The sequence below is a fragment of the Pelecanus crispus genome, chromosome 11 (genome assembly GCF_030463565.1).
Source record: "Pelecanus crispus isolate bPelCri1 chromosome 11, bPelCri1.pri, whole genome shotgun sequence".
NCBI lineage: Eukaryota > Metazoa > Chordata > Aves > Pelecaniformes > Pelecanidae > Pelecanus > Pelecanus crispus.
In genome coordinates this window covers 3,845,676-3,870,237 of record NC_134653.1, presented here as the reverse complement: position 1 = coordinate 3,870,237, position 24,562 = coordinate 3,845,676, and the positions used below count along the sequence as shown (strand labels likewise).

At 48.6% G+C, this 24,562-nt stretch overlaps 2 protein-coding genes across 8 annotated transcripts; one reads left to right on the top strand and one right to left on the bottom strand.

Moving 5' to 3' along the window:
• Positions 1–1,168: 1,168 nt before the first annotated feature.
• Positions 1,169–13,234, bottom strand: COPS3 (COP9 signalosome subunit 3). 7 transcript variants are annotated; one of them, XM_075719307.1, is made up of 12 exons: positions 13,159–13,234; positions 10,422–10,551; positions 8,593–8,705; positions 8,435–8,484; positions 7,509–7,601; positions 6,611–6,790; positions 5,204–5,344; positions 3,884–4,057; positions 2,908–2,994; positions 2,461–2,574; positions 1,761–1,841; positions 1,169–1,510 (listed from the first exon to the last, which is right to left on the bottom strand). In XM_075719307.1, exons 1-12 carry the CDS (start codon positions 13,211–13,213, stop codon positions 1,457–1,459), a joined length of 1,272 nt encoding a protein of 423 aa, XP_075575422.1. In that variant the 5' UTR covers positions 13,214–13,234; the 3' UTR covers positions 1,169–1,456. The 7 variants fall into 7 exon arrangements, with proteins under 7 accessions (XP_075575422.1, XP_075575423.1, XP_075575427.1 ...); XM_075719308.1 differs by lacking the exon at positions 13,159–13,234 and adding an exon at positions 11,852–12,757; XM_075719312.1 differs by lacking the exon at positions 13,159–13,234 and adding an exon at positions 9,374–9,535 and having other exon boundaries at positions 10,422–10,461.
• A 2,725-nt stretch (positions 13,235–15,959) lies between these two features.
• Positions 15,960–21,143, top strand: NT5M (5',3'-nucleotidase, mitochondrial). The gene is made up of 5 exons (XM_009484530.1): positions 15,960–16,223; positions 19,592–19,692; positions 20,179–20,239; positions 20,665–20,779; positions 20,986–21,143. Exons 1-5 carry the CDS (start codon positions 15,960–15,962, stop codon positions 21,141–21,143), a joined length of 699 nt encoding a protein of 232 aa, XP_009482805.1.
• The last annotated feature ends 3,419 nt before the right edge of the window (positions 21,144–24,562 follow it).

Sequence of the window (24,562 nt, the reverse complement as noted above, 5' to 3'; positions counted from 1 at the left end):
GAAAGCATACCGCTGTCACAGAGGCTCTGCTAGAATTGAGACACCAATTTGAAGTGAAAAAGCCCAACGGTTCTGTAGCAGCACTGGAAGCACAAACGGAGTTATTTTCAACCACGGGTGACCTCAATACATACAAGCGTCACACGGCAAGAGCCAGAAATGCTTAGCTCCCACTTAGGCTCCTGAAAAAAAAGCTGGCAGGTTAGCAGCAGCAAGCAGCTCCTAGTCAGGCGTTCAAGTAGGAAGCACTGGATGCCGAGCTTCTCGCGTTCCGACTTGATGACAGGTTTATTTATGCCTGACAGTAGGAGATTTGCGCTGACATGAAGTGTTTCAAAGGTGGTTTAACAGCGAGAATCTTCAGATACACGAGAGCTACAGAAAATTAAAGAGCCCATTGATTTAAGGGGTGAAGCACTTCAAGAATCCAACAACAAAGTTTCTATGTTTAAAATACTGAATTAAAAACCAGAGAGCATTCCAGCATGTTATCTCCAAATAAAATCCTGCATTTTGAGAGCTGTATAGAATTCTGTGTTCCATGGAGAATTCTTTTCTCTGGAAACAAAGATCTATAGCATGGCCTTCGCTTATTTTCCATTACAGAAAAGTATTAGCCTGTTGAATACCTTCATGCCAATTGTATAGGAACAAAAATTTAAATTTCTTTCAGCGTGAACAACTTCATATCTAGAACCCTCCAGAACACCAAGATCTTTCAAAAATCCTTTTCTTTACATCTAGTAAGTTCGATCGAAGAGCAAATGTCATTAGGAGATATTTTGTACCAGAAACTTAAAATCATAAATAGCTGTTGCGTATGGATTCCCTATAGTGATTTCTGCTTTTCAGCAAAACTGCCTTACAAGAACTCGTTAATATGCTCATCCTTTCAGGAAGAACACAGTTCGTATTTCATTTACTAGACAGCAGCCAGCTACACTGGGCATATGCAAATTATAATGTAGAGAATTTACTTAAACTCCACCCCTCTCCACCCACCATACATATGATAAATCTGCACTTTGAGCCAACTTTAAATACAGAATAATGAACCAGTAATTATCTTGTAAGTGAACCAACGCTAGTTTGTATTCTTCCCTGAATAACACTTTTTTTTTTTCAGAAGAGAAAAAAGGACTGCTACAGAAACACAGCAACATTCAAACCCTTTAAAACAAAAGGTAGATTATTTAATGCATTAACGATGTTAATCTGAAGATAAATAAATCCACAACAGACTTTTAAGGTTCTTTTGAGATTTCCTTTTTCTTTGCAGAGAATATTTCTGATATTATACAGTACTGAGTGGGTGTTCTTTTATTTTCTTAATGTCCAGGTGAAAAGCAAAGCTCAGTTCTCTCTGCTCTCTTCGTGGAACTCCTCAACGGCCTATTCCAGGCGTGATTCTTTCATAAGCTGTTACTTGAAAGCGGAGTGGTGAGCAACATGAATTTCAGGAATAACTGGATGGTTTGGTCCCTGAGTCATCTTCTTGAGAGCCCATACTCTGGAAGGGAGAGAGTTATTTCTTTTCAAAAACTTGTCTGAAGGTTTACCTTTGAGACAGTTCTTTGAAGTTAACAGGTAGGAAAATAAAGTGCATATGAAATAACATGCACTTCCTTTTTGTTTTAAAACACGATGCTTATGCACATTTTATTATTAATAATATGTAATTATTAACACTGTAAATACTGACGTTCGGTGCAACACACACTCGCTGCACTGAATCTCTTACGAGACACTAAATCAATTACCTTCTGCACAAACTGAGGGTTCACAGTGATCTCTTGATCCATGGCTTTCAGTCGTTCATCAAGCTCTATACATTTCAGCATCTTAAAAATATATATTAAGTTGATTACTTTGTCCAGCTTGAATGTGATCTTCAATATATTTCATGGCTGTGCTATGTAGAACCAATAACTTTTGCCATCACAAAAACTCCATGTCAAAACGTTCTCATCCCTCATCTCCCAAACAAAAGTGTCAGACCATTTTTTGATTCCCTTATTTTGATCCATGTCTTCCTAACAATCCTTTTTAAGGCCACTGATAGACAGTCCCATGTGGGTCAACCACCTCAACCTACAGGCAGGTTATCGACAGCCAGTGGAAGCAATCCTTGAAGTCTAAAACTCTAAAAACAATCTTTCCAATCCAGTCAATTCAAGGAACTTCCCATCACCAACATTAAGCAGTCAGGCTACCGAAACATCTCAAGCTGTACAGAAGATACAACAGGGAACGCATTGACAGTAATTGACTCTCAATCTAAAAACCTTTAAATACTGGCACTGTGAAATAGTCGAATAATGATTCCGCAATCTGAATAACTTCAATTCCTCAATCTCTACGTGTAAGTTACCTACGCTGGCTTCCCCCAGCAGCTCTCTGATTACAGACTACGGTTCTTCAGTAGGAATTCCAAAAGCAGTTAGTATCTTAAAGATTTACCTCCTGATCAATGTTATGAAGCATAGCCGGATTGTTATATTTTTCAGGATTATCATGGAAACAGACCATACCATCTTTCTGATTAATGCTTGCAAAGATTTCACCATCTTCTATCTGAAATGAGAGAGGGTTTAACGTAAGGTATCGCAAAGAACAGAATTTCAGGTAATGACAACACACAGACTCCTTGTGGAATCATCTTTAACTTGTTTGCTTTCTATTTCCTAAGAGTTTCCCAAAGACAAATGATGTGTGCCTTATCTTAGGCAGAGAATAGCCTTTAAGATTTTTTTGAGAATAGTCTAAAGACTAACAGCATTTCCTTCACCCTGAAAAAGGACCATTCTTCAGCCATTCAGAACATGCAATGCCAATCCAAGCACTTAGAGAGTCTTAAATTGGATCAGCTTTTAAATTAGGGCAGTTTAGCCAAGTAACAAAACTCACCATGTGGAGGACGTATTTTTCTGCTTCTTGCGGCCCCGACAACTGCACTCGACTTGCCATGTCTTGTAATGACAATGTTAAAAATGTCTGAAATTTAGAAAGTATTGGTTTAGAAAGTAATGGTTAAAACTAAAGGCTAAGAACTTTCCCTACCAATCCTTTGTGGCCTATGCAATCTTATTTTGAAGTCTGACAGGAAGAAACAAGTGGATCACAGTTAAAAAAAAAAAAAAGAGTGGAGTCAGTTCTTCCTCCAACAATACTCATTTGTTATACTGCGCACGTACGCAGAACAAACTAATGGAGGCATTACTCCATTTCTGCAATTCCTTTTTACCCCCGACAGAGTCCTGACCATGTCCAACCTCTTCCCTCACCTTTCTACATGAATAAGGTGACTGTCCGTCCCTTGAATTTCCTTCAAGAGATGCACGTACTGCATTACTTCTGAGGTTAGTTCTACTGCAACAAACATCATTTGAGCTTGCAAATGACAACCTTTCCCTGATCGTCTTTGAGGATTAGTCTGATCTCGGCTGAGGGAAAGCATCACTCCACTGCTGCTGGTTTTTTTCCTTTTACTTCAGACACTTCCAAAATCTGTCCCACTCACTCTTCTCTAACGAAGTAACCTGTAAAGTTCAGGTTTCCTATTTTTCAAATAGAGATGAAGGTCATTTGGTAGCAGTGCTCCCAATTTTTTTGATTTTGTATTAAAATCTCACAGGCAAACCCCTCTCATAGACAGACACACTGAACCACCTTTTAAATAATGTGTAAGTAGGCAACTAAATTGTTTTTCTACATAGAGCATTTGAGACTCATTTGTTTCAGAGACACAAATCTCAGTTTTAGTCATTTCTCCGTGACATTACTACATTATCATTTCGCTCTGAATCGAATAAATTTCAGAGATGCACTCTTTGAGAAAAAACTATTCACATTTTCTCAGCAAAACAAAACCCCTACATCTTACCTTAGTTAGCCTCTGAATATTCTTTTTGTAGAGAGATGACAAGCATTGCTTAACCAGCCCCATATTGTTATCTCTTGTGAATGTTTCACTGTGTTTGTTCACCAGATTTCGAAGCTCCGAGGGTTTATTGGTTGAATAAACTTGCGCTAATTCATGGTAAGCATTGCTAAGGGGCTGCAATTAGAAAAATGAGAACCCTTCTTAAAGAACACGGTGTTCAACCAGCCTCACAAAATCTATTCACTGCGTCAACATTAGAAGCCATGCAGGCATAAATTTAAGTAGCTCAAGCATCTCTCATAAAAATTACGAGATGCCCACACATGGCTTTATAGCAACGTAATCCTCATACACTACATCTGTATTACCGCAATATAAGGTTTAGTAAACATCATTCAAGGACCTCTGTATGACAGTTCTAGTTATGGCAATGCAAGAAAAAGTCCATTAGCTGACCAGCATATGAAGTGAGCTGAATTCAAGGTAAGTAGCATATTGACTAGTCACTGCCCATCCAGTGTATTTGTTCTACCCTCTGAGACACTGTCATCCCTGACCACAGTGCATCACAGCATGGACAACAGAGAATCAGACGGGAAAGACCAGCGCATCTAAATTACTTTAAAATGGTAATTGTTTGAGCTTGCTTATTAGTATCTGAAGTTAGAGGAAGATTTTTCACACTCTTTAAAATTTTGGTCACAAGTCAACAAACTCAGTGTTAAATAAGAACTCACTTTTAAAAGTGTGTTATTTACCTAGAATCAGAACTCTCTCGCTAGCAGTTTTGTCTTCCACCCTACACCTCCTATTCAGAATGCTTACGGACTCCAAACTTGCAGCTTTTTCAGAAGCCTTTATTCTTTATAAAGCTGCAGTTTTGGAATAAACTATTTAGCATTTCATGCTTTGACTAGATGAAGTTACGGGTTGAATGTTTTACAAGGACATTGCATATTGAAAGCCAGGTGAAATCTGAGTCTTGTTTGAGTTCTAACGTAAAATGCTATCAAGGGATGTGCAGTATGAGTGAAGAGAATATTGGTAAGTACTATTCAACCCTAAAGTTTTTCCAAATTTAAGTTTAAAAACCTGTATCACCAGTATGAACAAATTTGTTTGTAATAGACATAGAAGTTGCCAGACAATCTTTAGCTGTTGTACACTAGAAAGGCAGCAAGAAGTCATACACTGGCACATTGTGCATTATTTCCCATGATCTGCAATGTTAAACTACCATCAAACGAGAGCAGGAAAAAAAATATCATTTAGAAATTCAGATTTGTTGTTCTGTTATTTAGCTGTATTCGCAAGACTTACCTTGATGAATCTACCAACTATCTGGGAAGTGTATTTTGGTAGCTGCTGAACTTTGCCAAGTAGTATCAAAGAAACTAGAATATACTTTTTATATGATTCCAACATAATATGACTGACTGCCATGGCTGGAGTAGTTATTGCCTAAGCAAGCAAGAAAGAAATGGAATAGAATTTAGTGTACTTACTGGTAGATCCTAGTAGCTACTGCATTAACAAAAAAAAATCTCAGTTTAAAGCTGCATGCAGAAAGGATACAATGACATATGAAAGTCACCTTTGAGCATTAAAGCTTAACTAACTACTGTCAAAATTAATTACCCCAAAAAGTCCTAGAAAAGTAAATTCTATACAAGCTACTCAAATCACGTTACGGTGATGCCTACCTTAAAATAACCCTGTTAAGATCAAATCAAAACTTCTTTCCTTGGTATGTATATCTGAAGTTGTACTAGAAATCACCTTTAGCTACTTGTTACCAGGAATGATTATACAGTTCCCGTAGAACCTGGATTTACAGAGATCCTTATAGAGGTTTTATAAAGCTATTACATCATCAAATCTCTATTTAAGTATGCTGAAAGAGGTCTGCAGAATAGGGAAAAGGGATTTTAGTTTACTACGATACCGCTAGCTACTCAAGAGCTGACCCTCGTTTACAGAAAAGAAAAATGCCGCACCAGTTTATTTTCCACATTTGACAACATTTCCCTCTCCTACACACGTGCAGTTTCCCCAATTTTGCGATTTTCTCTTCTTTCATAGAGAAAGTAAAAGCAGCAAGTATTGTAATAGCCTTGAAGAAGTGTAACTCTCCTCATAAAATTAGCAAAGGTCTTAGCAAAACCACTGAACTGTTTTTTTCTTTAAGAATACACAGTTCTGAATGTCAGCCTGTGAACTGCTTCTATGCGAGCAGTAATAAGCAGGCATTTGAAAAATATTTATAGTGAGATAAATTTAACATCAACCTTTGAGTTGCATAGTTTTATGGTGCAATAGTTACTTGGCTGTAAGAGACCTTCTTAAAGGAAAACACCTCTAAGGACAGTTTGCTTGTTACTTCATTTTATACACTAATGAGTGCCACTCAGGCTGTACCTTTCATAAAAGAGCTAATAGTAAACACTAACCCAAATCAGGTTTTCTTTATTACTATGATGAACACACATGCTAAAGCAAAACCCATGTGAATGACGAACAGCAGTATAGATCTATTAGCAGAATTAGATCCCTAAGCTTAAGAATGAAAATAATTGGAGACTGCTTGTACTTTATATTAGGTTCTTGGCTTTTATCGCTATCCTTGGTGGCAATTCAAAGCCAGTATCTTCAGTCAGCACTACTACACATGCTACTTTTGCCTTTCAATCGATCACACCTTAGACTTACCATTTGATTTAAAGTTACCTGTTCATAAAAGTAGAGTGCTCTTTCAAAGTTCTTTAGCCCAGTGTATATCATCCCACCATAGTAGTAGTAACATAAAAAGTGCTTCGCATCATATGCCCCATTCTCTTTACAAATATCCATCATGTCCACATCTAGATACGGGAGGGCAGGTTTAAAGCATTTTGCTAACAAACAGAGCTACAAGAAAATAAATCGAGTTTTCACACATTAGCCATTTCCATTCAAATTTCCACAGGGAAGAAGTTGAAACTAAATTAATCTAGTAGTATTTAATAATTCTCACTCCTCCTAGAGTGAAAAAACAGTGCACATCAGTAGTGCTGTAACACAGATTATTCATTGCATCATGATATTTGGAAAACTCCTAATACAAATTGTGAACTGTTACAAATTATCCAAACCCTAACGAAATTAGGCTCTGACAAAGCTGCTTGAAACTCCAGGCCTTCCAGACTACCACGCTGGCAGCACTAAACATTGCACTAAACATTCCTGTCCAGCCCTAAATCCCAGGAGCCAAGGGTGAGACAGAAGTGCAAATCCAGGCCAAAGACACCGAGACAAGCATGCCTTTTGTCAAACTTGAGCAAAGAGTATCTGGATATTACACTTATACCGCCTAAGACAAGCTGTATGTGACTTTCAGCCCAGAGAGAAGGGGTATCAAAGGGCTTTCAGAAATCATCAGCAAAACCAAAGACCACGGACAGGCGCTGAACGTTTAAAAATAATAGAAGGGGATTTTGTTTCAGTATATCATATTAGTTATTACTGGGAAAAAAAAACCAGTTAAAAGCCATTTTTACATTGCAATATGTGAACATGCATTTCCTCAAAAGGTTCTAGGTATTTTATAAGCTTTTACTCTCAGAAAAAGCCCTCATGCTCCCCTTACCTGGCAGAGATCTGCGTGTATTGAGGTCAGCTGGTTTGTGTTCATCTGCATCTTGTCTATGGCTTGTCTGAGAATGCTAATTCCTCGCAGGGGCTGTCAGAAATTACATCTCTTTCAGATAATTTCTCATAGATGGCAGCACATTGGATCTTATGTTGACACTTACAAATGAAAAATAACACTAATTGACAGGTTCCATTAAGTAATAGTTAACTTGAGGTTCCCTTTTTGTAGGATACTGCAGTCTCTCAGAAAATAAAATTAACCTTGGCTATACAACTTCTCCTGATAAAGTCATCAATTCTGCTCCACAAAGCCAACCTCATCAAGGAATACAGTAATTTGTATCGATAAGAAAACCTTTCTCGACTCCATGACATCATCTACACTCCCACCAAAGGCAAGACTTGATCTCTACTTCTATTTCAGGCTAGATTTCACTAAAATGGCCTGAAAAAGTCAGTGTCTTAGCAACAAAACCACAGGTCAAATATTTCTTAATCAAGTCCCCTTTACATTTTAAGGCATTTCATTAAGAACATTATATAACACTAGTGAGAATAACAGTGAAACTAGTATCACTGACTCACCAGTGCTAATAATTTTCGCAGCTCTTTCCTACTCACGCACACAGTGTCTTAAGAACATTCTTGGTACTACAGATTTCCTAGTTCGTGTACGAGAGCATGTTTTTAGGCAACTCTCCCAAAGAAAAATTATCTTCCTTACATTTTCCTTAAAGAAACCTTAAAATCTTGGTTTAGGTTCAATACCTCTCGGTAAACTTAACAAGTAAAGAGCTGCACAAAAATAGTTAATATTAAGTTAGTGGCAAATCTTTACAAAGCGAGGAAGAGACTGGTAGTATCCCCTTTAAGAGCTTGGATATATAGGTAGGTTATTTGTACTAGATGATACTTGCTCACCTGTTTTCTCTCCACAAGGGCATTTGTTAACTGGTGGCACAGGCCAGCAACTAAATATGGTAAAAAAAAAAACCAACACAGTGAAAAATCAGTAATATCAAACTATCAAAATATATATACACACACACACACAGAGTCTGAAAGTGAGCTTAACTTACAAGTGTCTGTTGCATATCTAATGTGTTCCCCATTACAAGTGCTGATAAAAAGCTGCACCTGTGAGAATAATGTTTCGAAATCAGGGATGCTGGGCATAGAAAACTTCACAAACCTAAAATAAAAAACAACAAAAAAGGTTTAACTCTTAACATTTGGAGGTTAATAAAAAAGCTTCATCTTCATTGCTAAGTCTCTGTAGATGCATGTAGATGCTTGCAAACAAATCCAAAGTGTTTATGACAGATGGCATACAATTTTCCCCAGGAGCTGCACAACATTTGAAAATACGCTTTCCGTGCACACCCCCATTCTCGATCTACTGCAAACTACAATTTCGAACAAACTATGGTGAACAAGGATCATTTTCTCTGGTACAACAGTTACAATCATAATAGAAACACTTGTAATCCTCAGCCAGACACTTTCTCTGGACACTTTTGCCTATCCTACAGCTATCTCCTGCTTGAATGTGCTCAAGATTTCTCAACTATTAAATCATTAGATAGTTATCTCTTGTTCAGGAGCTCTTTCTCTTCACTTCCAGTTTCTCTCCATCTCTGGTGGTTCCTTAGCACCCCAAAGGCTGTAGCCTTGCACATTGCTGCTTCTGCAGGATGAACTACGATTTTGCTCACCTGAGGACAATGAAAACTCTAGCTACGCACCCTATGAATGTCACAAAAACATACAGAAAAAACCCTCTGTTTAATGCTGTTGGAAGGTACCCAACCCTGCTTGTACTTCAGCTGCTATACACCGCAGTATGCGGCTCAGACCCACCTAGATCATGAACTGTCCTTCCCCACAGGGCTTATGACTGTCCGGGTTATGTGCTGCCACCCCTTCCCTGTCTCTTCAGAGTCTTATTCCTCCAGCGCAGGAGTTTGCCACGCCACAGTTTCAGCCAGGAGAACTTTACTATATGCTCCACTGACACCACCTCTTCAAATAATACATTTTACATATTATTTTTTATAAACAGTTATCTTCCTTCTGCCACCTCTTTTAATGACTGTTTTCATGGACCCCACGATACGATTCTTCTGCTAACGCGGTACCGATGCCCTGGTTTTTGTAAGTTCCATAATGCATTTTTATGAGATGCTAGTTAATTTTAACATGAAGTGCATTATCTCTATGTATTACAGTCATTTCGTTTCAAAAGCGTAGTAGAACAAGTACTAGAATTCTGGTCTTTCCCTTAAAAGAGAACTTTAAAATAACAGTGGAACCTGTAGACGCTTCACTTGTGGTTAGGTACAACTAGAAACAATAGTTTGAGCTCCAGGGCCAAATATGCTCACCTTACCTCAGCATCACCAAGGCAATTCAAGTATTATCTTAAACTACAGAGAGCAGCAAGAGCCTCAATGAGGTCTGGAGAAAAATACCCAAGAACTATAAGAACCCATGCTTCACTGGGGGAAAAAAAAAGTGCATTGCTTCATGCCTACAGTTCAGCACACTAATGCCCTGCCAATTGAGTTTTAAAAGCTAGTTTTATAACTTTGTGCTGAACATACATGGAAAAATACTTATAAAGGCATAAACAAGAGAAACGGATACAGCCTTAAGGAAAACAAACCCCCAATGTTACCATTTGACAGTAATGGCACTTACGAGCTCCAGAGGTTTTTGTCTTTTGAAAATACAAATTTGCCGGTATTTTTATTAATAAAATGTGCATCACTCAAGGAAACTAAGCACCATTCTAAGAAATACAGATTGAAAACATTTATGTCCAAAAGAAAAACATTTGACTGACAATTCAGCACATAGCCTCAAGTTTTAATACTAAGATATTTAATCAAAAGAAAGCAACACTTACAAGACAGCAAGAACGCCTAACGAGTGTTCCTGCACATCCAGGGCACCAAGCACTGTATCCAGATGGGAAAGATTTTTTGCTAGCAGCTCTCCGCTTTTATTGATCAGTTCACAAAGCTGGGTCATTTGCCCTGAAGTAGAAAACATTGTTGTCAAACTCTAATTAGAGAATACTCATGCATTCCCATACTTCATTACACCTTGCTGTCCTATATAACCTGTGGAAAAAGTAGTATCACACAGAATTTACTTTTCTGTAACACGATAGGCATTAGTTTTCAACAAGCAGGGTACCCACAGTATTTTTTTTTAATAAGGCGACAGCCAAGCTTCTGGTCTTTGGGACTGGAAAGGAAACCCTCAGAACGCAGACGCAACATGAAAAGCAGCATCAGCTCATCTCGTTAGAGAGGGCACTTCAGGGTCTGGTATCAACACCAAGCGCACCTAAGCCAAGCCTCCAAAACTTTGACCAGCATACCGCGATGCAAAATTTTGCCTCATGTGGATACGTTTATCTACACTCATGTCTTCTAGGTGTTATAAGGGGGAAAACCAAACCAAAACAGTACCAAAAATAGATTCCTCCACTTTCTAAAAAAAAAAAAAAAAATCCCTATACCAGAGCTTGTTCCTTGCTGCTTCTCAACTGCCCTATCCATCTTTCAGGTCTACTCCTAAGCATTTTTTTTGAAGCAGACATTAAAATGACAACTAAGTATCAACAACAATAGGATTTAAAAATCTGTTCTTAAATTTACTTTTTGTAAGTAGAACTACAATGTTATTCTACTCATTGTGAGCTATGAACACAGCGTGAAAGGCAACTATTTTGAATTATGAAGGCACAGTAAGCCCAAAAAACCTTACAAAGAAAGCAGACCGATTATCATGAGCTGCTTTCAAAGTCTTCCCCCTGCAATTACTTTTAATTAAACTACGCCTTTCTGAAACAGAGTATTGTTTCAATGTTTAATCCTTGCAGGTTAGAGAGAAAACACAGAGGTTCTCTCACCCTTACAAAAATCTTCATAAAACTAGGAATAGTGGCTGCATTCATAGAGATTAACACTATTCTCAACCCTCTGGCCTTTTCCTTTGAAAAAGAAAACCTGGGAAGCCCTCGCAATGAAACATTAGCTTTGAAGCAACAGAGGGATCAAAAGTTCCAAATGTGGAACCAGAGCCCAGCGCTCTCCATACAGAATTAAAACTCCAGGCATAAGCGTGGAAAGGGCTTGTAAAACGCTCTGCGGTTTGATTCAAGCATTGCAAAACCTTGGTTCTGGTGTCCTCCCTAGTAGAGAAATCCACCCGTTCTACAGCTATCATCTAGCATTCCCCTAAAAAACAAAGCAAAGAAACCCAAAACAACCCTCTACCCACAAACACGTGCCAAACAACTCACACGGTGTAAGTAGAAATACCCACCCCAGGCCCAACTGAACGTCCATTCACATCACCTCCCATGCAGCCAACTGTTGATAACCAGAAACCAACAGCACCACAAGTACACAGACTTCTCCTGGGTGCTCTCGTAACCTCCAGCAGCCTGTCTGGCATCTGGATTTACTTTCTTACAGAGAATGGCTATCTGGCTCGTCCCTAAGGGGAGAACTTCCATAAAGTCAACCCATCTCCCCTTGAACCTTCCGCATCCACAAAACCTTGCAATACAAAGTTCTCCAGCTGAACTACGCGCATACAAAGAATCAACTTTCATCTGGTTTGTACCCGCACCGTGCAGGTATCATTTATCTCTTATATCTGATATCCCCGGTAAAAACACTCTATATTTAATAAGTTAAACCAAAGTAAGAGAAAGTTGGAGCTCCGCCCAAAAGTAACTGCCAGAGATAAAGCCTGGGGCCATAGAGGAAAGCATCAATTTTTGATCGGTTCCAGGGAGCAAACATCCCACGCAGAGGAACACTCAGAACACATTTAGGGAGCATCACCACAGACAGAAAGTTCAAGAGGTAGGAAACGCTGTGCCCGCATACAGGAGAATTAGGAGTTTGGCGATGAAACTAAGGAATTCTAACTACGGTTATTAAAACGCTTTGCGAACACTTGGTTATGGCAACTCCGATGTACAGTCTCAGGCCTCCTGTCGTGCGCTTCCGTGGCAAGGCAGGACTCTTCTGTCCGTGCTCTACTCTGTCCCCAGGAGCTAACACTTCTGAAATGTATTTTAAAACACACGTGCCGCGACTTGCACGCTCATCAGTTAGGCGACAGGCTGGGCTATAAAATCCCAGTTAAAGTCCCTGTGATGCCCGCTCCTCCCCCCTGATTTTCAAGGCTCGGATTTTGGCAGGACCGCCGGTGCCGGCTTCACTCCGCTCACCCGCGATCGCCAGCTACCGAAAACCACCACCTCGCCGCTGCCCTGGGAGGGGAAGCGAGAAGCGCTGGGAAGGGCCCAGCCGGCCCCTCACGCCCTGTCAAACCGGCGGCGGCTAAACCCCGCCGGGGTCCCTCCGGGGCCGCCCCTGCGTGCGGCGAGGGAGCCCTGAGCTACAGCCCGGCAAGGGGCCGGGGGAGCAGGAGCGCCGGCCCCGCGCCTGAAGGAAAGCCGTGAGGGGGAGGGGGACGACACACAGGCCCCGGCCCGCCCCCTCCCAACCGCGCGGGGCCCGGCGGGCTCCACCGGCCGCCGCCCCCTCCTCAGGCCCCGCTGGCTCCCCGTCGCCGCCCGGGCCCGCACGCTGCTCCCCTCCCCGCTCCCCGGTCACCTTGGGCCGAGAGCTGCCGGACGCTGTTGACGAACTGCTCCAGGGCCGACGCCATCTTGGCGGCTGGCGGCGCGGCCGCGCGCGCTGCGGGCGGGGCGGGCCGGGAGCGGCGAGGAAAGGGGAGGGGGGGGGGGGAAGCGGGAAGGAGCCACCGCTACGGGCGCCGTCGCCGCCAGCCAATCAGCCGCCGGTGCCGCGGCTCGTCACTTCCGCCGCTTCGCCACCTCTCGCGAGAACTGAGGTCGCTATGGCAACCGCCGCCTTCCCGCCCTCCGCGTCAAGCGCCAGGGAGGCCCTTTCAGCGCGAGAAGCCGTGACTCAGCAGGGCTGGGGGGAGGGGAGGGAGGCGGTGGCTGGTGACGTCATGATGGCGTCACCCCGCCGCCCCGTGTCGTCGTGTGAGGGGCGGCGGCCCGCCAAACGGCGGGGCTCACACGGCGACACCGGGGCCCTGAGCGGGGCCTGCTTGAAGGCCCGCCCGTGTGCTGAGGGAGCGGCTGCGCCAGATGAGGGGATTTAATTCCTTTTCCCCCCTTCAGCAGGGCTAACGCAGTGCCTGAACGTGGCCGTTGTCATCCGATTCTGTGTAATATTCGCCCTAATATCAGGGAAGAGGATTTGCATGCTCCATTCGGCTTAATTCGCTTTATATACATGGAAGCGTTTTTTTCCATCCCCACAGGAGCTGAGGCGGTGAAGTAACGCAGCCCTGAGCTGCTGCGGGCAGGGCATCTGTCAGTCCTTCAACATACCATGAAGAAGGAAACCTTTTTGCCTGTCACAGAGACGTGTATGTATTCTCTCGCTGCTTAGTCAGAAACTTCAATTATGCTGAAATCCCATTCCTTGCCGTAAGCCACATGCTTCCAGTGCAAGTGAAAGCAGGACACAGACTTGAAACTTCACACATTTTCCCTCCTAACCTGTTACGTTTACCGTTGTGTACAGCCCGGCTGCCAGTTCCGCTCCTTCCTTCGTTCACGCTGTGACCTTCCCCGAATCACCAGATCTCTACAGCTCATTTGCCCTTTCTGTGAAACAAGGACAATATATTCCACTGGAAAACATTCTGGAATTGAAAGATGAAATATTTTGGAACCGCTAAGCTGTGTTATTGCCGTCAACCAAAATCTTTTCTTTCCCAGCTCAGCAGTTGCCTAATCCTGTTAGTCACACTCGGAAGCCTCCCCCTTCTTTAGCAGCTTTAATCCCCGCAGTGTTTTTTTACCACAGTGATCTTTGGTCCTGCGTCAGAACATACAAGACCTTCATGGCGTGCTGTCAGTCCTTCTTTTGGGGCTGGGTATTATCTTTTTAAGGGTTCCCATCACCTGTTGGGGAGAGAGCTGTGTCACATCCAGTGAGATCCTGGGCAGAGCGTACCCCCTCCCAGCAAATTGGTAGGAATGGGTGTATTTTATGTCATAGAATCATAGAATCGTTTAGGTTGGAAAAGACCTTTAAGATCATCCAGGCCAACCATTAACCTAACACGACCAAGTCCACCACTAAACCAATTAAGGGTAGAGTAGCAATTTCATGTTTCCTGCTTGGTGGCTGGATTATTTTTAATGAAAGTAAAAATTAGGAATCATTAAGGTTGGAAAGGGTCTCTAAGATCATCAGTCCAATCATCAACCCAACACCACCATGCCCACTAAACCATGTCCCAAAGTGCCACGGCTGCCCGTTTATTGAACCCCTCCAGGGATGGGGACTCCCCCACCTCTCTGGGCAGCCTGTTCCAATGCTTGACCACTCTTTCCGTGAAGAAATTTTTCCTAATATCCAATCTAACCCTCCCCTGATGCAACTTGAGGCCATTTCCTCTCATCCTATCGCTTGTTACTTGGGAGAAGAGCCCAGCACCCCCTCACTGCCCCCTCCTGTCAGGAGCTGCAGAGAGCGATCAGGTCTCCCCTCAGCCTCCTCTTCTCCAGGCTGAACACCCCCAGCTCCCTCAGCCGCTCCCCACCAGCCCTGTGCTCCAGACCCTGCCCCAGCTCCGCTGCCCTTCTCTGGACACGCTCCAGCACCTCAATGCCCTTCTTGTACTGAGGGGCCCAACACTGGACACAGCATTCCAGGTGCAGCCTCACCAGGGAACGACAGTTCCCTGCAGTGAGCTGCAAAAAAATCACCGCGTTCAGCGTGCCCCCACGCCGCCCCCATATCCCCCCAAAGCGCTGCCGACCCCCTGCCCCACGCAGGGACGGGCGTGGGGTGGAGGGGGGGGTCCGCAGCAAGCGAGGGGAGACGGAGCGGCGGCGTGGGGTGCCCCCGAGGCTGAGAGTTAGGGAAACTGAGGCAGGGGCTCGGCTCCCCGCAGAGCCCCCGCTCCGGGGGAGGGGAGGCAGCGGGGCTGGGGCGGGAGGCGCGGGGGGGAAACGGGCCGTCGCAGGGCGCTTGTGCCGCTTTAAGGCGGTGCCGCCGCTCCGGGCTCGGTCAGGCACCGGGAAGAGGAACTGGGCTTTGCACTGCCGGGTCGGGGCGAGCGCAGCACCCTGCCCCGGGCGGCCCCGGCCGCTCCCCGCCGCCGCCGGCTCCGCGCTCGCTGCAAGGGAGGGATGGGGCGGGGAGGGGGGGGAGGCGCTGGGGGCGAGGACGGGCCTTTGCATCCCCCCCCCGCAGCCCCGCTGCTCCCCCTTGCACCCCCCTTGCATCCCCCCCGCTCCTTCCTTCTGCTGCAAGGGAACGTGCTTGCCGGGGCCGCCTGCTTGCAGGGTGCGTGCTTGAAATAAAGCCCCCCCCCTCCGCCCGGGGATCCCCCCCATCCCCTGCCCTGAGCCCCCCCCTCCGCCATGATTTTGCTGAGCAGCTTCTTGCACCTGCGGCCTCGGCGCTACGGGCCCTTCGCAGGGCTGGGCAGGGGGGTCGGCCCCATAGCGGGGTCCCGTAGGGCTCTGCGGGTGCTGGTGGACATGGACGGGGTGCTGGCTGACTTCGAGGGAGGCTTCCTCAAGAAGTTCAAGGCCAGGTACCCCGACAAGCCCTACATTGCCCTGGAGGACCGGAGGGGCTTCTGGGTGTCGGAGCAATACGGGCGCCTGGGACCCGAGCTGAGCGTGAGTCTATGCATCCCCCCGGCTCTCCTTCGCTCTGCGCCGTGCAGCTGGAGCTCCGGCCCCACGGGACCCACTGGCCCCACTGGCCCCCACTTCGTGGGTGCAGCGCTGGGGAGGGCTGCGGGTGCTGGCCGGAGCTCCCGCCGAAACACAGGTACGGGTCTGCACGCAGGAGGGCTTCCAGTGGTGAAGCTTTTCCCAGAAATCCAGTGTTTTTCAGGCACATCTGTCTCTTTTTCCCTGCATGCGTGGATGGAAATAAATACAAGGAAAGGAGATCTTTGAACATCTGATTGTTTTAAAATACCCCCAGTTGCATAGCTGGGCTCTTATTTGGCCAAGCTGCGTGGATTGACGCTGTTCCTAGATGGATTATTTAGTTCCACAACAGCAACGTGAGGGGTGGGACGCAGCAGAGAAGTTGAGAGCAAAGCATGCAATTGATGCTTCCTGTGAGGGCTTACTTAAAACATGCCTGAAAATTATTGTATTCACTTTAATAATTAAAGCCTAAAAGCAGAAGCTCTCTTTATGTCGTACTTTATCACTCAGCGAAGGGCTGAGTGCTGCAGAAAGTTGATTTCTGCCTCTACAAGTTTCCCACCTTGAACGGATGTCTGTGGTCTCATCTGCGGATTGCAGTTGCACTAGTTGAAAGGTGTTACAGCAAATAAAAGTACTCTTGTTGTTAGCGGTATGATGGCTACAAGAAAGGGAGTGTGAATAAGGTCCGGGGCTCTCTTACTGGCAAAGTCCTAAACAGCTTGATGAGCTGAAGGAAAAACGTGTTCTCTCTAGCTGGGATTGATAAAAGGGAAATGGAGGACATCATTCATGCAGTAAGGCAGATGCTAAAAGTTTGGCAGGGGTAATGCATGATAACTTTTTTTTTCTTGACCGTAACTACTTTGGATGTGTTAAATGAAGCGAGCTCATCTTGTGTATGCTGTGATCGCGTAAAACCACCAAAACCTTGGGCTGAACAAGGAGCAAAACTTCCACAGACCAGCCTCAGGGCAGCCCTGATTTCACCCGTGGTTTCAGGCCAGGGATAAAGAGAGTGGGAGCTGCTCTGTGGCTACGGGCACTTGGGCCGTTCCAGTCCCCCCTCGTCACAGAGCACTGTCAGCCTGCTGCAAGAGACCAGAAAATAGGAGCCAAAGAGTCCAACGAGCTGAAGGTGCTGAAGGTGCCAGCTCTGGAAAGGAGAACAACAGCTCAGCAATACACTGCCCACACAGACCTGGAAGGATGGGGAACTCTGGACAAGCAGGGAAATTGCTCATGGGGAGAGATAAGAAGGAAATCGATGGTCTGTGCTGCCTGGCACCTGGTGGGATTCCCAGCCTGGGGGATTTTTCCACCTGCCGGGCAGCGTGCTGGCTGCAGTGCGGCAGGGAGTTATTCTGGCTCTGGGAACTGAGCAGGTCTTTTCTTCAAGATGAGCTTAGTTCTTCCCGCATCGAGCTTGATTGAAAAATGCTTTTTGACATAAATGGAAGCAGAATCGCTACAGAAGTCCTTGCTGTAAGAAAACACTTCAGCGCAGTTTGAAGTGCTTTGCTGCATCAGGCCGCATTTCTCAGGCATCTCTTGAGCAACTACAGGCGGTATCTTAAAAATAAACCATCATTGCTCACCAGTCTAAAGCAGAACAACAGGAATTTGAATGTTTGCTTGGCTCCGTGGCAAACTGTTAGGGTAGCTGTTCTTGTCATGGTGCCAGGAGGCATTTCTGCTGGCTCTCTTGCACCCTGTCAGCGTGTTTCATTTTGAACGTGCTTTTTCTTCCCTCCTCTGAACCACCGATGTCTTCTGCTGCTCAGGCAAAAGGGAAGAGTACAACAGTTGATCTGAGTAGTCTCTCCTTTTAAGTTGGGTGTCTGGTCTTCTCACGTTACCTGGGATTTTTTGAGAAATACAGGGTTTGATTCTGGCACGTCATGTTAAATGCTCAGTGCCCAAATATGTAATGGATTCATGCATTCATCTTCCTGAGGGCAGGCGAGGTGCGCAGCCAACGTCTTGGCACAAGGCAGCCAGCAGGATGAAGCAGAGAATGACTCCCCGAGTGAGCCCTGTGTTTGCTCTGGGGCATTGCTGCCCTGAGCCTGGAGTTCCCAGCAAAGCCCCAGTTGCCTGCTTTCTTCCCCCAGTGTAGGTGTAGGAAAGGCAAAACGTGGTGGTTACCCGCTAGATTCCCACTCATCTGGCAGGAGGGAGCTGTAAGTAGGTGGCGTGTCCAACCAGCCTGTTTGTTGCTCTGAGCTGTAAGGACCAGCATCTAAGCACTGCTGAGGCTGCTCTCCCCTACCCTGATGCTCTGCTGGCTCCTCCATACTGTGCGATACAAGGCGGCCAGGATGGGCTTAAAGTTCCTTTTGTCCCTATTCCCCTTCCTCAAATACAGAAACAGAGGTGCTCAAAATCAAGATCAATCCTTCAGGGCAGGGCTCCCTTCAGACCTTCTCCCAGCCGCAGCAGCAGCTGCATTGCAACGCCGGGACAGGGCTGCTTGCCCTGCCCACAGCCGCGCTGCAGCACTCCCAGGCTCTCCCCCAGGACCCAGTGTCTGTGCAAAATAATCGCTTTGCTTGGTGGCTGACAAACCGCTGCCCGTTTGAGGGAGTGCAGGGGATGCTGTTCCTTAGAGCTGTGCTGGACCCATCGCAGGCAGCCCCTGGACTCTGCTCTCGTCCCAAGGTTTTGCTCGCCGTGGTCTCTCTCTGCTCTGCTTTCCCGCACCAGTGCACCCCGGCTGCTGACCTGGATGTTCAGTGTTTCAAACCCTTGCCTAGAGATGCTCTGTTTGCCTGGTAGACCTTGCCCAGGCATCCCTGAGGAAGAGCATCTGCATTCATCCTGACATGTAGTTCATCCTATAACATATTTTCTCCTATGAGAGCAGCCCAGCTGCTATTTTAAGTGATCTGATTGAGACAAATAGGCCAGACAGCATCTGTGGCTGAACAGCATCATGTTACAGCAGGGCTATCAGGCCATGTCAGCCGGATCCACGTGAAAATGCCCCTCCGGACACAGCCCTGAGGCTTGGTTAGGTTCTGGACAATCTCTTGTGTTTTGTCTTGAAGGGACGGGCCGCTCCCTCTGCGTCTGGGGCTGCACAGGCAGAAGCAAGCCTGCTCCAGAGCATCTGCGATCTAAATTGTATGGGATGGGTGCAGGTTGGCAGGTGGGGAACAGAGGCACCCACAGAGGCAAGGCGGGTTAGCAGGAGGGGACCAGAGCCAGGGCTCCCGCATTTCTCACCGTCACCATCCTCTGTCCTAGCAAAGGGTGGGGAGATGCACGTGCAAGGAGAAGAGTAGCAAGAAGCCCTGCAGTAACCGCTCTCTTTCCCCTCACAGGAGAAAGCCATCAGCATCTGGGAATCCAAGAACTTCTTCATCGAGCTAGACCCGCTCCCCGGGGCTGTGGAAGCTGTGAAGCAAATGGCAAATTTGGCAGAGTGAGTAGAAACCTGCCCGTGGTATTGGGGAATGGATGGGGGAGCAGCAGTGGCTTTGCAGACTCGTCCTCCTCTCGTCAGAAATGCTGAATACAACATCAGTGTTAAAAATGCCTGCCAGCCTGCCGGGCATCAGAGGAAAGGGGGGCTTTGACTCCTGGAGCAGTCACCAAGAAAATCAGCCATGTGCAGCCCCTTCCCTTCAGCTCTCTGTTCCCAGCAAGGGTGGCAAAAAGGGAAACGTGCCTGTGCTGCGGGTGTGGGTACACGTCCTGGGGGTGGGATCCTGCGAGATGGGGGATTAATGTCTTAAATCACCCCGGTTTGATCTGTTTGTGGCGGGGGGTCTCCTTTGGGTGCCTGCCTGCCTAGGCACTAAGTGGGGTCTTGCAGAGGCAGACGGGTGCATCTCAAGGGGGAGCAGGGTCTGATCGGCGTGTTTGGCCGTGGAGTGACACTTTGCCCTTGTTTTTCTCCTCCTGGCAGCACTGACGTGTTCATCTGCACAAGCCCGATCAAGAACTACCGCTACTGCCCTTACGAGAAGGTGAGCAGGTCCAAATCCCAGCTCCCCCTTCCTGTACCGCGGCCCGGCAAAAGCCAGCTGACCCCTGCATGCCTCCAGCCATCCAGCTGTAAAGCAGCAGCGATATTTCCCTGCTCCACCCGTTTTGTTCCTGAGGATCTTGGCAGAGCGGCAGCTCCGCTGTTGGCCGAGCTCTGCCATTTGCATGCATTGAGGCGCTTGGTCTTAATATTTTCATCACGATGTCAAAAGCTGCTTGGCTTTAAAAGAACTTGTGCTTCGGCAGCATCCGAATCCTTCCCACTAGTGAACTTATTAAGCGAGATGTCCTCCCTGTGTGGAGGCCAGGGCTTGTGCCAGGCTCTGCTGCCGCTCTGCCAAGCAGCCCCTGCCCCGTCCATCAGCCTTCCCGTGCCCGCGCTCACCGCTCGCCCCTCGCCTTCCAGTACGCCTGGGTGGAGAAGCACTTCGGCCCCGAGTTTCTCGAGCAGATCGTTTTGACGCGAGATAAGACGGTGGTTTCTGCTGACCTGCTTATAGACGACAGGCCTGATATAACAGGTAAGGGAGGTGCGGGGTGACAGGAGAGACTGGAGGCAGCCCCGAGGGGTGGATGGCATCGGCTGTTGATGGGTGCTGGTCCCTGCCCAGCTGACTAGGCTCTCGTTAGGGATTTGTGTCCGCAGGCTCCTCATGTTGGAGTAAGTCAACCTCTGTGTCTCACGGAGCAGTTGTCCAGAGAGCCGACCTCTCTCCTTGCTTTGCAGGGGCCGAGCTGAACCCCAGCTGGGAGCACGTGCTCTTCACAGCCTGCCACAACAAGCACCTGCAGCTGAAGCCCCCCAGCCGCAGGTTGCAGTCCTGGGCCGATGACTGGAAGGCCATTCTGGACAGCAAACGCCTGCCGCCCAGCCGGGCCACCTAAAACCTGGCCCCTGCGGCCACCCGGGGCTGCGGCTGCCTGCTTGTGTCCCTGCAGAGTCCTGCTGAAGACTGAAACCACAGACGGACAGACAGACGGACTCTGTCCCTGCTGCGGAGTAGAAGAGGAGGGGGACCTGAAGTGCCATGGTCACCGGGCCCCAGGGAGCGGACCCCAACCCGGCTGTGCCCCAAGGGACTGGCAGCAGGATTGGCCCTGTGGGCCTGGCAGCCCGGCTGGGGGGCATTTCCCACCAGCTTTGGGGGTCTCGCTGCTGTGTCTGTGTCCCCTGCGAGGCCAGCCTGGCGTTTCTGACAGACGAGGTCACGCTCAGCGTGTCACTGCCCTTGTCCCGTGCACCACGTGGCACACGCCGGCTCTCCGTCCTCCTCTCTGTGTTGCAGTCGGGGATCACGCGGGTGGTTTGTTGCGTCCTTGCAGGGCTTTGTACCAAGGGGCTGCCTCAGGGGACGTTTCCCTCCCGGCCGGTGCCCAGATCCAGGGAGAGGGGCAGCTGGAAGTGCACGGGGAGCCGGCAGACGCTGCCCAGGCTCCCTGCGCTGGCTCAGCTGTGCTGTTCCTTGCAGCTGATACAGCGGGATGGCTACACGCTTCCCTGCGGGAAGAGTCCCTGCAGCGGGATACAGGGACAGTACCGCTCCTCCTATGGATCTGGCTGCGGGGAGGGAGCCCTGAGGCACCGTCACACCCGAGATGTAGCCGTCCTCCAGCTGGAGGGAGGGATCCCCACTCGTCCTTGTCCCTGAGGAGCTACCGCAGCTTTAGAGCTGGGGCTTTAGAGCTGATTTGGGATGAGGAGAGGGGTTCTTCTCACACCTGCTCATTGCTCGTGGGCTGCTCACCCGGGGCATCGCTGGGGCAGTGAGCAGGCAGCAGCAGTGCCAGCACCAGCCCTTCCTGGGAGCCAGGCAGCTCCTGCAGCAGCCCATGGCTCACCCTGCCAGCCGGTGATCCCATGGTAGCTCCTTGGATGTCAAAGCCAGGGAGGTCTGCACATGCAGGCTGCGTGATCAGAGCACCCCGTCTCCCTCCTCCTGGTAGTGTCCAACATCAGCCTGCCAGAAAAACTCGGTGTGCATCCACCGGGCACCCTGCTTACACACAGAAGGTCCTGGGTGCTGCTTCCCACTGGGGTCAGGCACCGGGATGGGCGATGCTGCAGAGCATCCTGAAGTTTTCCGTGTGGAGCCACCCGGGAAGACACCACTGGGTGGAGAATGGGTGCTGGTGGAGGAGCTACGGCATCCTGAGGTGTGGGTAAAGCAGAGGCACCACAGGTGTCCGAAGGGCAGGCTGAGGGTTGCGCTGGTGGAGGATTGTCATGGCCGCATCCATGGATGCTGTTTTCAGTCCTCGCGTACCACAAGGAAAGAAGTTGGGGGGACGTTGCTGTTAAGGGGAACCCATCAGAGGTGCCTGTGAGGCTGTATCACGGGGTTAGTTTGTTCTGCAGCTGCCTGTGGCTCCGCTGCTGTCCCGGCTCTGGATGTCTGGGAGCAGAGCGTGCTGCCAGCCCCGCTCACCTCGTGCCGGGACCCCTGCAGCGAGGTGTTAAGCTGCCTCGCCGGTGCAAAGGGGCTGTGGCATATGCAGCTGTCCGTGCCAGTGGCCACCGCCAGATGACCGTGCTGGGGCTGCTGAGCTATGCGAGTGGCCAGCACTGCTGGGAAGCTGCAGCTGGGCACCGAAGGGAGCATTTGGACCAAGGGGCATCTCCAAGAGGGATGCTTTTTGCATAGATGTGCCCACAGCCTCTTCCTCCCCTGCCCAGCTCATTCCTGCACCAGCCCATCCTTGAACTGCAGCAACCTGGCTGGCACCGGCACCCGAAAGCCGCCACTGCAGCTTCTCCTCCGCCGGGCTCCGGAGAAGAGCCGTGCCAAGCTGCTGGGGAGAGCCGGGCGTCCCCTCCCTGCCTACGGCGGGAGTCGGTGCTGGGCTGCCCCAGGCAAAGCCCCGGGGACGCGCCGGGTGCGTCAGGGCCCGCGCACGCCTGCGTCACTGCTGACACCGTGGAGGCCACGCGGCCCCCGCTCCCGCCTGCCCCCGTGCCGTGCGGGATCCCCCCCGTGCCGTGCGGGATCCCACCGCACGCTCCCGCTCTCCTGGCCTGAGGACTTGCTGCCTGCAGGAGTAAAATTCCCCATTGGGACACGTAGCCCCATGGGCAGGGGTGGTAGCCAGGGCTTAGCCGGGGTTAGCCACCCCGCGCTGCTTGCTCACGCCTTTGGCTTGCCTCTCCTCTCTCCTATGGGCCCCCCGTCAGCAAAAAACTATGTGAGCTTAAAGCTACATAGCGAACAAATAACCTATTTCGGCAGCGGCAGCAAGCCCCCCGCCATGGCCGGGACCTTGGAGGGGCTACTGAAGTCGGTGCTTTTGAACCTGTGCCTTCCCTGGCTGCCGCCGGTCCAGGGACGAAGCCTGCGTCGTCTCGGGTCTTTCCGAAAGCTGCCCCATCTCTTGGGATGGGGCGAGTGCGTAAAGACGGCACGGTTGGCCCATGGTGGTGGGAGTTACGTATCACAAGGATCCTTTTTTTTTTTTTCCTTTTCTTTTTTTTTTTTTCCTGTTTAAACCACTGTGTGCTTCTCCGGGTGGTGGGTTTGGTCTGGGGGGGGTGTATTTGGGAGGGGTGGTTGCAATGTGCAGCCACCTGAGATGCAGCCCCCTGACCAAGAGCCGCTTTGGCCAGGGGTTTGCAGGCGGGCAGCTGGGACAGCGGGTGAGCACCGTGGGCAGCCGCTACGGCTGCTGAGCATCACGTACCCCTCGGCTCCGCTGGAGCCCCGCCGGCTGCTGGCCCCTTCGTGCAGCCGGGGTGGACTCATGGGGTCCAAGCTGTTTTTTTCCCAGCGGCACCACTTAAACATGAGTTGCCCAAGCTCTCTGGAGCCTTCTCACTGCCCATCCTTGAGCCAAAACGAGCCGGCACGTTGTTACGGCAGCTGCCCAAACCAGCCATCTTCCCCCGAGGCTGGGGTGGACCCGAGGGACGTGGCTCTCTGGGGACCAGCGGGTCTTTCCCCCTTGGTGGGACATGTGCTGCCGGAGAGACGGCGTGGCTTCACGCCAAATATACTTGAAAGCAGAGCTGGAGTTGCTCACGCGTGAGTTTCCAGCTCGACGCACAGAAATCCTGAGCAGGTGGCTGGCCTGTTTGCTCCTGCTGAGTTCGGGGCCGGGAGGTGGCTCTCCATCACCCGATGGATCGGCTCTTTCAACGTTCAAGCCCTTCTGTGGCCAGCTAAGATGCACAGAGCTTTTATTTTTAAATGCACATCTCTAAAACCGAGGCCATTGAGGAGCACTGCAATAAACACTGGGTTTTATTGGCATCCAGCTTCCTAGAAATGGAGTTTGGGTTTTGCACTTTCTCACCTGTGGCTCTTCCCTCTGCA